General features: G+C 40.0%; 1 protein-coding gene across 1 annotated transcript; it reads left to right on the top strand.

The window, feature by feature from the left end:
• The first annotated feature begins 11,956 nt into the window (after positions 1–11,956).
• Positions 11,957–15,434, top strand: LOC117383801 (uncharacterized protein C18orf19 homolog B-like). The gene is made up of 4 exons (XM_033981024.2): positions 11,957–12,104; positions 12,843–13,257; positions 13,537–13,648; positions 14,218–15,434. The coding sequence occupies exons 2-4, from the start codon at positions 12,875–12,877 to the stop codon at positions 14,515–14,517; spliced, it is 795 nt and encodes a 264-aa protein (XP_033836915.1). The 5' UTR covers positions 11,957–12,104; positions 12,843–12,874; the 3' UTR covers positions 14,518–15,434.
• Positions 15,435–16,440: the final 1,006 nt, after the last annotated feature.

Raw genomic sequence — 16,440 nt, 5'->3', positions numbered from 1 at the left:
GCAAGGACGGTGAAGACATCAGTATTTATTCCGAGTGGGAATCAGCCCTCTGACCTTTGGGTTGATGTGTTTGTGCTAAGACTCAAGCCACTGTCACCTTGTTACAACGATCAATGAGACGTTTTCCAAAATGAATCAATAGTTATACTCTGAAATGTATAAAGAGCTATTAGTTGTTCTAAATTGAAATAGCTCTGCATCAAAGTGACTACCATGCACGTTCCTTCATCTATACTTTGATGTCCAAACTCACACAGTCATTTCAATGCTCTCTTCATAGATTTTGCAAAAGGCCCTGATAACAGCAGCACATTGTTCAGCTTGAATACTGTAAATAAGGGCTTTGGGTTAGATGGCTTGTATTATTTATTATTTTTCTTCCTACTCCCTTTTATCATTTACTTTGCAACACCCTGACTGACACACAACATACGATATTACCTGTCTATGCTATTATTGCTCTTTCTCAGATTGGATCTCTGCATTTGTACTCCTCTGTCATCATCTTCCACTTTTCTCAAAGCAGGGAAGATCAAATGTTAAAAACTGCAACTAAGGAAAACATCTGAGGCAGGGGTCTGAGCCAAGGATGTTTACCTCCTTTTGAGTATAATATAATACTACCCTCTGAGCATAAAGCCGACCGCTGTGTGCTCCACTCCTACTGAACTAAAGATCCCACAACAAAAAGAACATTTAGACTTTACTAAAGAAACAGCTTCTTTGTAACTTTTGAAAATACTGGTAACTTTTTAGAATGTATGCAAAAATATATAAAGTTGGTATATACTTTTTTATAAGTTTTTATAAACCAAATATACCAGCCCAGCTCACTAGACCTTAACAAAAACAATGTGTTATGACCCCAGTCCTGAAGCCCTTTCATATTTTAGCGTCTGCCCTTTATGTTTTGTGTGTTACTGAATTTGTCCCCTGTCCCCATGAAATCCTGACTGTGTGACCCTCACTGTTGATTGGAGGATTGTTTTGCCACCTGGCCAATCACATGCAGCCACTTTCCCTGATTAAGAAGATTCTTCACAGCTGCTGCCTTTGTGGTCAGTCTGCCATGTTGTCTGCGTTTTATTTACTTTGTCAGTCACTTGTTTGTCTCTTTGTGTAACTTTGTGTGTTTGAGAAGCCAGTTTAGTTCTGTTTTTGTCACTCGGTTTTGTTTGTAGGTTTGCGTGACTTATATTTATTTTGGGTTTATTTTTGTTATGCGTCCCTCATTTTTAATAGAAATACGAGACTAGTTTTTGAGAGACGGAACTATTTTATCTGTTAAATTGGTTATTTTTGTTTCTCAGTTTAGCTTCTTTGTTTATACATTTGCATAGACATTTTAGCCTGCGTTTGATACTTTACCTTTTACAATCCTGTTCATTGAATTACTAGTTATTTTACCAATGTTCCATCTGTTTTTTGTTACCATCCAAACTAACAGAGCTGAGTCGTAACATAGGGGGAGGACACAGGCGAAAATGTTTTAAGACCCCCCTCCCTTTAAGCTCTTTTGAGGCATTCATTTTAATATAATCGATGTATTACGATTGTCAGTGAGTGTGGATCATGTAGGTGCGTGAATCCAAATGAGAGTACGTGTGATAACGTTTGTAATGAAATGCAAGTGTTGAAGTGCAGGTGGGGTTGCAAGAGCAGGGCGGCTGCAGCGTAATTCGAGGATGGAGGAGGAGTAGAGCGTGCCATGCCTGAAATGTGGTCCTTATATGCCAGGGATCCACTGGGCCCTAGAGCATCCTGCGAGCATTTATATTTATTAACCACAGTAACATTGTGCCACGAGGGGGACAATGGCAATATATTATAATGACAATGAAACAATGAAGCCTTGCATTTATGTAGGGTTTCTCCATACAAAAGTGCTTTATAAACCATTATTCATTCTGTCCATACTGAAAAAGCAAGTGTTATGTTTTTGTTTTGTTCATTTCATCTAGAAAAAGAGAAGAAATAATAATTTAAAAAAAAGGTCACACCAATATTGAATAAAACAATAAAACATTTTGCGTGCATTTACTTCTTCTTCTGCTTTTCTGCACAAATCATATCAACCCCAGGACTCCCATAATAAATACTAGGCTACTGTTGTGTAATGTGGGCAGAATTAATCCTATTACCTATCTAAGAAGTCTGTAAGCCCAGAAGATCTAAATGAGTCTGCTCACCTGAAAATGATTGGTCTGGACATATGAATTTGACTTTTTATAGAGCTTTGTATGCCACACACACATTTGTTAACCTAGACTTTAAGACGACAATCAAATAAATAGTGTAAAAATGTCTGTGGATAAGTTGAGTGGTGGTGAATCATACAGGAGTGCCTTTTTCTCAGCCTCAAGGCTTTAAAAACTAAAGTAAGTGACCTTGGTAACTTGACAGGAAAATCATGGTGCCATGCACCACAGCACTCAAACTAATAAATGAACTTATTTTTCAACAATGTAATGCGCCGATGTGTTTATTCCTTGAAAATGGATAGAAATGTTTATATTTTAGTCTGTCAGGCTATGACTCATAACCTCACACTGTCTCCTTTGTCATAATGTTGGTTCAGTTATGTAGCCTACTTCAGCCCTCTTGTGCCTAATCACCCTGAGCAACAGAACCATCGGCTCCCACAGCCTCTTCATGTCCTCGTCTTAAAGATAAAGTGCTTGTCACTTTATATAATTGTTTGAGATAAATCTGATGGTCATGCGTCAGATGCTGCAACTGTGCACACATTTTACCACAGTTTTTTTTTTATACTACAGTTGGCACGAGGGGCTCCATCCCTGTATGTGACCTTTAAAGAGGTTGTACATGGTGACTTTCATGTACTGATGTATTGAAAAAGCAGTTCTTACTATAAAAAAAAAAAAACAATGTCTGCTTTCTGCATCTAAGAGTGTTTAGAGTGTTTTACTACTCTCTGCAGAATGAGTGCGCTGTTAGCATGCTTTACAGCGACTGTAAACTCTCTAGCCTCTAAAAGTTGTGGAAAGTGCTTATAAACTTAGACTGCAAAACATTCGAAATGAACTATTCCATATGTTACATTTAAGATCAGGTTCAGCACCTTTAAAAGTGCACTATGTACCTGTGGAACCTTTTTGCTCGACAGTAAGGCAATAAACTCCAAAATCTATCTATCTCCATGAAGACAAGATGCTGATACCACCAGGCCACATTACAGGTCAGATCTGTGGAGTGGAGAGAAAAGCCTACCTACAGTAAGAATGCTATTTATTTTAATAGATTCTTTTTCTAGAGCAAGGTTTAGTTTGTTTTCATACTGTGACATGCACTGTGATGTGTCCGGTCAGCTGATTTAAAAAGGTCACAGCAACATCACATGAACACTCTGAGGAAGACCACTGTTAAGCAGCCAAAACTGTGCAGGGTATGAAAACAAACTAAACCTTGGTCTGAAAAAATAATCTATTAAAATAAATTAACGGAAGACCAGATGAACCTCATTGGACTAGTAAGAGTGTATTTTTATTATTTGAGCAATAAAACACCTGTGATTGATTTAAGTCAAAATAGATGTGTTTAACGTCATACTGTGGAACATTCCAGGAATAGCAAAAACATGTCCATGGAGAAAAGCAGGAAGCGCACCTCAACAGACAAGGTTAGATAGTGTGCCTTTAACAAAAATGTTAAACATCTTGGTAGAAAATTATTTCTCACATTGGAACATTTCGTTTCTTTTCATCAAATACAGTTATTGTGTGAAGTTGCTCAGACCCATACTGTAAATTGCCTTTGCTCTGTTTCAAAAGTAGTGGAGCTCCTGCCTCTCACATCTCAACTCAAAATGGGCCACTGATATAGACTTTTCATCTCAATAGGGTCAGAAGAGTTGCTTGTCAGCCTTAATCAGCTTCACCGCATTTCACTGTCAGCCAAACTATTTCAATATCTGGCACAGAGGGGGAAAAGATTCCATTTTGGTTGAATCGTGTGTTGAATTTGGAAAATAACTTAATAGTTAATTACCAAAATAGTCATCTGCATTCACGCAATATTTTCCATGTGATAAAATAATATTTTACAGGCTATGCACATCTCAGTCTCTGTTTGATCCCTGTCACCAAAATACCCATGTGAATTCAAAGTTTTAACAAACACTTTTTAGCTTGCTTGCATGCAAAAGATGGCCCTTTGTTTTAGTTGTACTTTCAAATCTGGGCACCTTTATACCTGGGATTAACCCAATACTGTGCATATTTGGCTGGTGGATTAACCCAGGGCACCCTGAAAAAAGAGAACATGCAAACTCCATAAAGCAACCCATGATCCAGGGATTCAGTCGACCTGTTTGAGACATGAGAGCGTTCTAACTACTACTGCACTCTAGCCCAAACACACTTTCAGAACAGCTGACATCATTCCAAATCTTCAATATTTCGTCCTCTTAGACGTTGCTTTCATGTCCTAGAATTTGTTGTCAGGAATTCAAAAACATTGCAGCTTATCATTATTTGTTGGGGATTGGATTAAACCTACAATATATTATCACATGTCTTAAAATTCTTTCATCTGAAAACAATGAACCCTTTGGAGTTGAATAATGGCACCACTTTCTGAGCCTTTTTCTGAGTTTGACAGGTTGACAAATGTGTAATCTGACAGTTAAACAGCAAATTCCACAGTAGAGTTCTGACCTGCCCTCCAGCTCAAATTTAAACTGTAGTCAGTCTATTTAGTTTTACATGTCACTTGAACCCAACCTATTAAAGGTTCAATCTGCTTTCTGGGTAGTTTTGAGATATTTATTTAAAGTTCTGACCACTCATATTCCACAATGGAATGAGGACATGGTTTATTGCTATTGATATATATATTATATATATATATATATATATATATATATATATATATATATATATATATATATATATATATATATATATATATATATATATATATATATATATATATATATATATATATATATATATATATATAAATCACCAAACCACACAAAATCTTGATAAAAGTGTACAGGAATTAGAACTCAAAATATGAAGTTTCAGCAGAAAAGATAGAACCCTGTAATTCTAAGTGGTTTTATGTGAGTCAAATTTGAACAGCTATTGCTTTTGAATGACCAATGCTAATCACAAACTCACTTATATTGCTATTTCACAGAGCTCGTGGCTTGATCTGATAGTCATTAATGAGATCTGCCAAACTTTCATGGAGAATAAACATTCAGTTAACGGACAATTGCAATTTAATTTGATCAAACACTTACACAACATATTATAAGTTGGCTTTTGTTTTCTGTGTGGGCATTATCACTAAGAATTGTAATATGCTTCAGTGTTTGTCGCTTCTGAGCAGATAAACACTACAGAAGTCCTGTGGAGGTTCTGAAGTGTTGCTCACTGATTCATATTCACTGATTCATGATCTCATTTCATCTATGCCCACTCCCCAAACCAATTACCCATGCACTGGATTTAGGCTACTCACTTTAGCAAAGGAAAGACATTTCATTTAAATTTTTTGAGGGATATTTTTTTGTCCATCACTGTCATATTCAGAAATTTCAAAGCCTGGTTCTGTCCATGTAATATTCCATTTATTCATATCTGACTCATTTTTTCCATTTCAGATTTTTTATTTGCAAGCAGTACTTCATTTTGATCAGATATGAATACCAATTTACTTTAGTGTGTTATATGACTTTGTATGTATCTATTTAACCTTTTAAAAAAATGTTTTTCCCTTCCTTCCCCCTTTCTTCCTTCCTCCTCCTTTCTTTCTATTTATTCATTTGACATGGACAGTGCAGTCAGACGTAGTCACAAACGATGCCTGAAGCTGATGCAATGTGGTACATTGTGTATAGCAAGTGCTGGTTTTCAACTCCTGTCCTCGGTTTCACTTTTCTATAATAACATTATAATATAAAATACATACTGGTTCACTCATACAAAGTGGGTACAGTTTTTGCGTTGTTTTTATGCCAGCAGGTAAACATTTGAACTCAAAAATTAAATTCAGTCTATACTAGTGACTTTCATATCTTAAAGTTCGTATAAGAAAAAACAGGATGTACTCAGTGATTCAGGAGCCAGATTACTATTGTAAGCATATGAAATGGGAATTGCATTAGCTTCACTCATATGCAGCCCCATGCACCCCAAGCCGCTATATAGCTTGTTGGTCACCATGGCAACTGATTTCAAATTTGACAATTTCTCTAGTGAATGTACTCAAGGTGTATAGACTAGCTGAATTGCTACATAGTGACGACAAAAGGTGCAACCAAATGTTTTGAGCTCTGGAGTGGGGTGGTTAGAAAATGTTAAAATGTATGTCTACATTCCCTCTTACAAGAGATAAAGTTCATAACCATAAAGGGACCACTGTAATAGAAAATAGGCTACTTGACAATGTAAGATCTCCATGTCCAGAGATCCGGTTGTCGAGGCCCCCGCCTTCGACTGCTGCCCAGATCTTCATGCACCGGCCCCTTACGGATCCTCTTGCGGGTGGTGGGTCCACATGAGGACGGCCCCACGTCACTCCTTCGGGCTGAGCCCGGCCACCAGGCACTCGCTGTCGAGCACCCACCCCAGGCCTGGCTCCAGGGTGGGGCCCCGGTAACGCCGGTCCAGGTGACGTAGCTGGCCTTGATTGAATTCTCTTCATAAGGGGCTTCTGAACCGCTCTTCGTCTGACCAGTCCCCCTGGACCTGTTTGCCATGGGTGACCCTACCAGGGGCATGAAGCCCCCGACAACATAACTCCCAGGATCATTCGGGCACTCAAACCGCTCGACCACGTTAAGGTGGCGGTTCAGGGAGGAGGATGTAAGGTACTATCGGACGGCCTCAAAGAAATTCTGGCAAACTGTCCGACGCCTCAGGAGGGGGAAGCAGTGCTTCACCAACACTGTTTACAGTGCAGGTGGAGAGCTGCTGATCTCGACTGGGGATGTTGTCGGGCGGTGGAAGGAATACTTTGAGGATCTCCTCAATCCCCCCGTCATGTCTTCCGAGGACGAAGCAGAGACTGGGGACCCGGAGGCGGACTCGTCCATCACCCTGGCTGAAGTCACCGAGGTGGTTAGCAAGCTCCTCAGTGGCAAGGCTCCGGGGGTGGACGAGATCCGTCTCGAGTACCTCAAGTCTCTGGATGTTGTGGGACTGTCTTGGCTGACACGTCTCTGCAACATCGCGTGGCGGTCGGGGACAGTGCCTGTGGAATGGCGGACCGGGGTGGTGGTCCCTCTGTATAAGAAGGGGGACCGGAGGGTGTGTTCCAATTACACACTCCTCAGCCTTCCCGGTAAGGTCTATTCCAGGGTACTGGAGAAGAGAATCCGACCGATAGTTGAACCTCGGATTCAGGAGGAGCAGTGTGGTTTTCGTCCTAGTCGTGGAACACTGGACCAGCTCTATACTCTCCATCGGGTCCTCGAGGGTTCATGGGAGTTTGCCCAACCAGTCCACATGTGTTTTGTGGATCTGGAGAAGGCATTCGACCGTGTCCCTCGTGGTGTCCTTTGGGGGGTGCTCTGGGAGTATGGGGTTCGGGGCCCTTTGCTAAGGGCTGTCCGGTCCCTGTATGACCGGAGCAGGAGCTGTGTTCGCATGGCCGGCAGTAAATCAGACCTGTTCCCGGTGCATGTTGGACTCCGCCAGGGCTGCCCTTTGTCACCGGTTCTGTTCATTATATTTATGGACAGAATTTCTAGGCGCAGCCAGGGGCCGGAGGGGGTCTGGTTCGGGAACCACAGGATTTCATCTCTGCTATTTGCGGATGATGTTGTCCTGATGGCTTCATCAAGCCAGGACCTGCAGCAGGCACTGGGGCGGTTTGCAGCCGAGTGTGAAGCGGCTGGGATGAGAATCAGCTCCTCCAAATCCAAGGCCATGGTTCTCGACCGGAAAAAGGTGGTTTGCCCTCTCTGGTTGGGTGGTGAGTCTCTGCCCCAAGTGGAGGAGTTCAAGTATCTCGGGGTCTTGTTCACGAGTGAGGGAAGGATGGAGCGTGAGATTGACAGGCGGATCGGTGCAGCGTCTGCAGTGATGCGGTCGCTGTACCGGTCCGTTGTGGTGAAGAAGGAGCTGAGCCGGAAGGCGAAGCTCTCGATTTACCGGTCAATCTACGTTCCTACCCTCACCTATGGTCATGAGCTCTGGGTAATGACCGAAAGGACAAGATCGCGGATACAAGCGGCCGAAATGGGTTTCCTCCGCAGAGTGGCTGGGCGCACCCTTAGGGATAGGGTGAGGAGCTCGGCCACACGGGAGGAGCTCGGAGTAGAGCCGCTGCTCCTACACGTTGAGAGGAGCCAGCTGAGGTGGCTCGGGCATCTGCTCAGGATGCCTCCTGGACGCCTCCCTAGGGAGGTGTTCTGGGCATGTCCCACCGGGAGGAGGCCCCGGGGAAGACCCAGGACACGCTGGAGGGACTATGTCTCTCAGCTGGCCTGGGAACACCTTGGGATCCCACCGGAGGAGCTGGAGGACGTGTCTGGGGTGAGGGAAGTTTGGGAGTCCCTGCTTAGACTGCTGCCCCCGCGACCCCGGATAAGCGGAAGAAAATGGATGGATGGACAATGTAAGGTATTTTCTAGCAGCGCAGCACTACATCAAACTGGTATCTTGGTTTACTAATGCTAAGGTAAATAACCCCCAGTGGATATGGAATACGTGGGACTCAAGAAGACTCAAGTAGACTCAAGAAGACTCAAGACGACGTTATGCAGACCAGCGGGGGCTTACAAGGATGTGCGGACAATAAGATAACAGCTATGTTCTGGTCATTTTGGTTAAAGCCACTTCTCAGGAATGTGTGACCCCCACTCTGAGAGGGTTGTAAAACACTCACCTTTTTCAACTTTGCTTAGAGTTTCTTAATGTGTTACGCCACGCAGACCAGAAGAGGACCTGCCTCATTATGTTTCAGACTCTTGGTCCTCTTCAACGCTCACACCAGAAAGGAACATTCTTACAACAATTATATATGATTTTCTTTCAAACCTTGAATCTTTCTTTAGCCAAGAAAGATAATGAAGAAATAGACTAGACACACACAATACAGAAATTACAGAAAAGGAAGAAGATTTGATTATACATTCATTGCTGGTCCTAAACATAACCATATAGTTACTATTTGTTGCATATATCTCCATAAGAGATACTCATGAATTGTGTGTATACAGATACCAGTCCCAACAAGGTGATCAATACCTATGCAAACCCATACATCATACTAAACAGAATGGGAAAATGTAAAACGGATAGCAGGCATAGAACTGCCAACCTTGGAGTGTTCAAATTAAGCTACAGCCATTATACTATTGACACTGTATAATGACTGGACTAACAATCCCAGGAGGAAAAGATAAGAAAAATCAGTACACTGTTTATAATGATGTGTCATGGTCGCTACCACAACATAGATTTAATTGGTTGCATATGATTGCATCGCCCATAGACCACAGAGTCTTCAGTCATGAATATAGCACACAGGCCAGAAAAAACAGGCAAATCCCAGCAGTCACAGTCATTGATCTGTTTGTGTTATCCCCAGGTGGGATAAGTCACTGTTCAAGGTGGACCAGATGTAAAATGAGACAGAATTGTTTTGATACTATTCCCTATAAAATATCATAATTCTGGTTAATAAAATTATTTTACAACTATTGGTTGTTTAGTGGATGTGGTAACTATAATAATGCTGGATTGGATTTATATAGCACCTTTCAAGACACCTTTCAAGCACTTTACACCATGCAGAGTAGAAAGAATGTGCAATGTAGACTCAGAATTGAACCAGCTGACCTATATATATATATATATATATATATATATATATATATATTTTTTTTTTTTTTTTTTTTTTTTTTTTTTTTTACATGTTTTTGTTTTATATAAAAATTTAATCCTCAATGCTATTATGAATTTGGTCACTCTGAAAAAGACGTTGCTTTGATGGTAGCATATGTTGCTCCAAAACCTGTATGTACCTTTCTGTACCTTTCAGCATTAATGGTGCCTTCACAGATGTGCAAGTTACCCATGCCACGAGCACTAACTCATCCCCAGACCATCACAGATGCTGTTTTTTTTAACTTTGCATTGATAATCTGGATGGTCCTTTTCCTCTTTGGCCCACAGGACACGACGTCCATGATTTTCAAAAACAATTTGAAATGTGGACTCATCAGACCACAGCACACTTTTCCACTTTGCATCAGTCCATCTCAGGTGAGCTCAGGCCCAGAAAAGCCGGCGGCATTGTAGCGACGAACTGTGTTAACTGACATTGGTTTCCTGAAGTGTTCCTGAGCCCATGTGTTAATATCCTTTACACATCATGTCTGTTTTCAATACAGTACCGCCTGAGGGATCGAAGGTCATGGGCATTCAGTGTTGGTTTTCGGCCTTGCCGCTTACGTGCGGAGATTTCTCCAGATTCTCTGAATCTTTAAATAATATTATGGACTGTAGATGATGAAATCCCTAAATTCCTTGCAATTGTACGTTGAGAAATATTATTCTTAGACTGTTGGACTATTTGCTCACGCAGCTTTTCACAAAGTGGTGACCCTCACCCCATCCTTGCTTGTGAATGACTGAGCCCTTCGGGGATGCTGCTTTTATACTCAATCATGACACTCACCTTATTGGAACGTGTTGCACGCATCAAATTGAAAATGAGTGAATATTGCATAAAAACTATAAAGTTTATCAGTTTGAACATTAAATATCATGTCTTTGTAGTTTATTCAGTTCAATATAGGTTGAAAAGGATTTGCAAATCATTCTATTCTGTATATATTTTTTAAAGTTTTACACAGTGTTCTAACTTCATTGGAATTGGGGTTATACAAATGCACTTCCAACCATAGTCTACTGTATGGACTTGAGACCTATTGAAAGAAACACAACACCTTTCCCACAGGAGAAAAGTTGTCCGTGTACATTGTAAACTTCACATTTCTGGTTAGGTTTAAAGAAAATAAACTGTGAATAAATATTTTACTTGAAAAGATAGCAATGCTTGCGTAAATCAACACAATATAAAGCAAGATAATTAGTTAGAATAATCAAAAAGGCCATAAACCAAGCTACAAATAGATGTATACCGTCAATGCAAGTAAAATACAGGCCTATGTGCAAGTGTGTAACAAACCGGTGTAGCAAAATAGGATAGAACAGTAAGGAATGAAGGCTACACTTAAATAAGACATTATTAGCCATATAAAATTTCTCTGTGCACTTTTTCATGCAGACCTAAAGGAATCATAAATTGACATTATAGGTCTACATTAAGATTAACTAATCCAGTGTTTCTGGAACTGTGCGTGACCTACAGTGGAAATGATGTAGATGATGTAATGTACTTTTAGACCTTAACCCTAGATTAGTCCTGTCATTATTTAAGGGTTCATGAGCCACTGGACCAATTAATAGGTTATATGTATAGACTGTATAGACTGTAAAGAAAGTTGTTTTAACTGTGTGTTTATGGCACCATCTGCTGGCGAAATCTATGTTCTGCACGTAGGCTGTGATCATAACGCACTATTTATGTAGGCTAATTAAACACAAACATATTGAGGAAATTCTCGTCTTGTAGGCTATGTTTTTTGGGGAGAATGTGAGGTCTTTACACAGTAGGTCTACTGTACAAACGATGTGTAAAATAAACAAATTGTACACACAGATGTTCAACTCATCTGCACGTTTCAATGAACAAATATTGTCAATATTGTGTTTTAAGAGTAAACGAAGTTAGAAAATAGCACTCACTATTCAAGGTCGTTTCATCAGGTTACACCCGGTTAAAAAATGCCAAATATCTGTAGAAAGTTGACACCGCTTGGCCTTCTGGGTAGCGAGTTTTTTGGCTCTGCTGTACACTGCCTGCTAAATGTGTATCCTCGTTTAAAATAACTACATTTCCCATAGTCCTTAGCGCGGGTGTGTACATGCGGTGTTCCATGCAGTCCGCACCAGCGTCAAATGTGTTCCTTGGGCGACACAGGGCAGCTTAAAGAGGGTACATGGCACTCAGGATCCAGAGCAGCGATTTTGTCCATGCCTTGATGTATAATATCCCACGTAAGTATCATGCCATTTATGTTATTTAAGTAACAAATTGAGCTAGAATTACTATATATTCGCTCCTCGAAACTGGCCGCTCCGTTAGCAGTAATAGCCTGCATGCTAACATGCTAATGTCAGCCACCAATGACCAAAGTTGGCAGATGTTCAGAGTTTGACCTTAAGTACCTGTCCGACTGAGTCCTGGAGACACGTATCCTGCTTTACTAGAGACAGGCTTCTTATTGGTGCTCTCTGCTAACACATAACTCCAGTTTCACAGCTACAGGGTCCGATTAGTGCCCTCCACAACAAACTGACCAATGTCAATCCCAAAATAGTCCCGTGTCCTGTCCATCCCCGTGCAATGGTATAATGGACTACTGGGCTTTTGTTTGCTTTAGACATCTGAAATTACTTTTAGCAGTAAGCTGTTTATTGCTAGGCCATGAACTCACCTTCTGAGTTCATGTTCTTAAATCTAGCATAAAATAACGGTGTGTTGGTCTCAATACTGGCATAGAACGTACGTTGGAGTGACTTTTTGTTTTTCTTCTTGATCATGATGATTAAATAAAGTTTTAAAACTGAAGAATTATGTTGACTCAGAGCTGCCGTCACTCTCTATTGTGGCATAGATGGTGATTCACTGGTTAGATACAGGCTAAAGGGTTTAGAAAGACTTATACATGCAATTTGGTATTGGTATTGTGTTACCGTTAACCATCATTAACAATATTTTGTTCTTGCTTTTAGTCTGAGGTTCAAATCCCAGCATACAGGAGAAGATGCTGCAGCACCTCCTGTCTGTCCGGACCCTGCGTAGGGCCACAGGGCTTGGGTCAGTGCTTCAGGCAGCCGTTGTCCAACAGCACCCTGTGTCCGTCTGCTGTTGTTTGCCTCACCTGTCCCGTCTCACCACAAACCAACGCTGGATCCTCACCTCTGCCTCCTCCAGAGCTGCTTCTCCTCCAAAACCTCCTGAGGACAAATCTGATTCCCTTTCTCCTGCCTCACCACAGGTAGCAGACATAGACCCTCTTGAAGACAAGTCTATGGGACTGTTTCAGAGATTTAAGAAGACTTTCAAACAATATGGCAAAGTTATGATTCCTGTTCATCTCGTCACATCATCTGTCTGGTTTGGAACTTTCTACTATGCTGCTATGAAGTAAGTGTTATCCAGTCCTTCAGTAAAGAACATGCCCGTGTTAAGCAGTTAATTTAAATTGATGCAATGGGTGTATTCTTATTTATTAACTCATAGGACAAAAGGTTAGAAGTTAATGTGAGGAAAAAAACATTTGATTGTATTACATGTTTTTCATCATATTTAGTCATTACTCATTTAGTGACCATATGTCTGTTATACTTGCATATTTGTTCATTTATTGGATTGGATTTAACCAACCATTACTGTAGATTTAATTCAATATTTTTTTCCTTTCAGAGGGGTCAATGTTGTGCCGTTCTTGGAGATGATTGGGCTCCCAGAATCACTTGTCAGCCTTTTGAGAGACTCTTCTAGCGGCTATGCATTAACTGCATATGCTATGTACAAGGTAAACGAGGTTGCCTGTTAATTTCCATCCAACACGACTGTACTGACTGACCTCATTGCCAACTTTCATTATTTGATGGCACTGAACTTTTATTACCTCTGATAGCATATTAACGTGGCATAATGACAGGCAGTGGCGTGTTTGTTTGTGCACGTGAGCACTGGCTGACTCACTATTAATTAAGACCCGAAAATAGCGGTTCTTTAAGATGTGCATAATGCTAAAAGCGGTCATTGACATAATCTCTAATATCCCCTTGAACATTATGAGTGATGTCAAATTATTTTCCTCTTTGTAAAGTAATAGCAGACTTTAAAATGGTTGACCTTTTTTATTTATTCATTTTTTGTAATTTTGTTTCTGTAAAATTTTATTTGATTGTGAAATATTGACCTTGAGCTTATCTTATCTTACTATCCGTTTCAATTGCCCTTTTACTGTGGAAATTTTTTAGAGATTTACAAGTGTACAGCCCAGTTACTTTAATCACTGTGTAAAATCTAAAAGGGAAAATCAAATAATACATTCTATAATGTCCTGCGCTAATATCTTGCCCATTTTTTTCTTAGATTGCCACTCCTGCTCGGTACACAGTGACTTTGGGTGGGACGTCCCTCTCTGTGCAGTATCTCAGAAAACATGGCTACATAACCACGCCTCCCCCGGTCACGGAGTACATCCAGGACAGGATGGAGGAGACCAAGGAGCGGCTGACTGAGAAGATGGAGGAGACTAAAGAGCGATTTTCTGAAAAAATGGAAGAAACAAAAGAACGCTTCTCTGAAAAGATGGAGGAGACCAAGGACAAGCTCTCTGAGAAGATCCAGGAAACCAAAGACAGGGTTTCTTTTCGAAAGAAAAACGAATAAGCCTAGAGTGTATTACAGTTGCATAACAATAAAGTAGTATTGTAAAAAAGACGTTTTATTTCAGTAGTTTAATCCTGGCTAAATTAAATGAAAATCCCAAATGACATTGGAATTAGCAATGTTTAAGACTGGTGCATATCATCATTATTGCTTGAAATAACTAGATGTGTATGCTGAATCTATTCATGGGAGCTAGTCACATGAGTTCTTCCTGTTTTGAAGTACTTTTTTGATTACTTTTGCCCATTCAAATGATATATTTTGAGTTGAAGGTTGCTATGGCAACAGTCTCAATTCCACATCACTCTGAAACCCATGAGTACAATATGCATTCTTAAACATTGTAATTTCAACTACTAAAATAATTGAACTTTTGCACAATATTTATTTTACTGAAATGCTGTAATTACTGTACCCTTGAGAGGATTTTGCAGAGAAACACATGGCACTTATGGAGAGAGACAATGCACTAAACTGTCCGAAAATTTCACCTCACAAATCTCAGTTATCATCGTCTGTCCCACATACCCAACCGTCAGAGACTTACTGTCGCTTGGTTTTGCATCACCTGGTGTATAATTGGATAAGGGTGGTGACATGCACTGAAAATTGTTGACTGTAGGTTAACTTATGCATAAGTAATAGCAGTGTGAAGGGACAGCGCAAATCCATCTATGTGTCAGGAGAATAAAACTTGAAGCTCATGGTTTCCTGTGTGTAAAGTCTATCAATGCCTTTGTGAAGGCTGGGGTTCACCTAGTGTCTTTTATAATGTGTCAGTAGAAAGATTTTGTTTTTCTAACATATTTTTATCTGATAACCAAAGCTAATATATGATGTTGGTGTCTGTTTATTGGAAGAGAAACTGCTACAGCTGGAACACTCAATAATAATGCTATTAAAAGATGTTTAATGAGAGACTGTGTCCTACTCTTTTAACATGGACAGAGGGCTGATTCCAAAGCACAGGGCTTGGTAGCCAAAAGGTCTACCTAATTGAGCTTTTAGATATTGGTAGATTGGGTATTCCATAATTGAGACAGATGTTAAAATTATGTTATGTAGAATAATATTAAATGGCAAAGGAAAACAGTATTAAACACATCAGGGATGAGAAGTGTAAAAAAAAAAAAAATAGAATGTTCATGTGAGCACTGTTGAGACATTAATCTGCAGGTGGAGACAAAAACTCAACAAAAAACAAATGGTCTGTTCAAAATTTGCCTGGCAAGTCCACAATGATATCCCTGTATTTTTTATAAAGTGGGATCAAGTCTAATTTCCAAGGAACTGCAAGAATATAGACAGAAATGAATATTCCCATAGCAATTGTTCATGTAAAGTTTGCTAAATAACTTTGACAAGATTGTAAGAGGCTGCGATCCTAGTCCAGCCAAATGAAACCAACATTTAACTGAATAATTTGGAGGTTAATGCCTACACACGTTATCTCAACTATACTTTTCCTACAGCTAAAGTTGAAGTTGGGTACACATATGGCCATACCTTTGCATGTGTTGATGAAAAAATAAAATATGGTAAAAATATAATGTATGTAGCACCTTTAGAAATATTTATACTGAGACAAAATGTAGTGGGTCTTAATACAGTTTTATTTGCTGAATACTCAAACCTCTAACCTCAACTTCCTCTAGACATCTTCAGATCTTAAGATATTGTTTTTTGTTTCAAAGCTGCAGGTGCATGCTACCACTCTGACACTGCCAGCACTTGGTTGTTTTTTTATTACCTGGGGTCAATATGGTTGCATGCCTGTTTATGAAATGGAAAAGTACTCATCTTAACTGTATGCAAATTTGGGGTGTGGCCAAGCAAAGGTCTTCAGCAACAAGACAAACCACAGAGGTAAAAAATGTTATGTTATTATTAAGAAGAATCATTGATCAAATGTAATGAGATTTA

Source organism: Periophthalmus magnuspinnatus, chromosome 16 (assembly GCF_009829125.3).
Source record: "Periophthalmus magnuspinnatus isolate fPerMag1 chromosome 16, fPerMag1.2.pri, whole genome shotgun sequence".
Lineage (NCBI taxonomy): Eukaryota > Metazoa > Chordata > Actinopteri > Gobiiformes > Gobiidae > Periophthalmus > Periophthalmus magnuspinnatus.
This window is presented reverse-complemented; position numbering and strand designations above follow the sequence as displayed.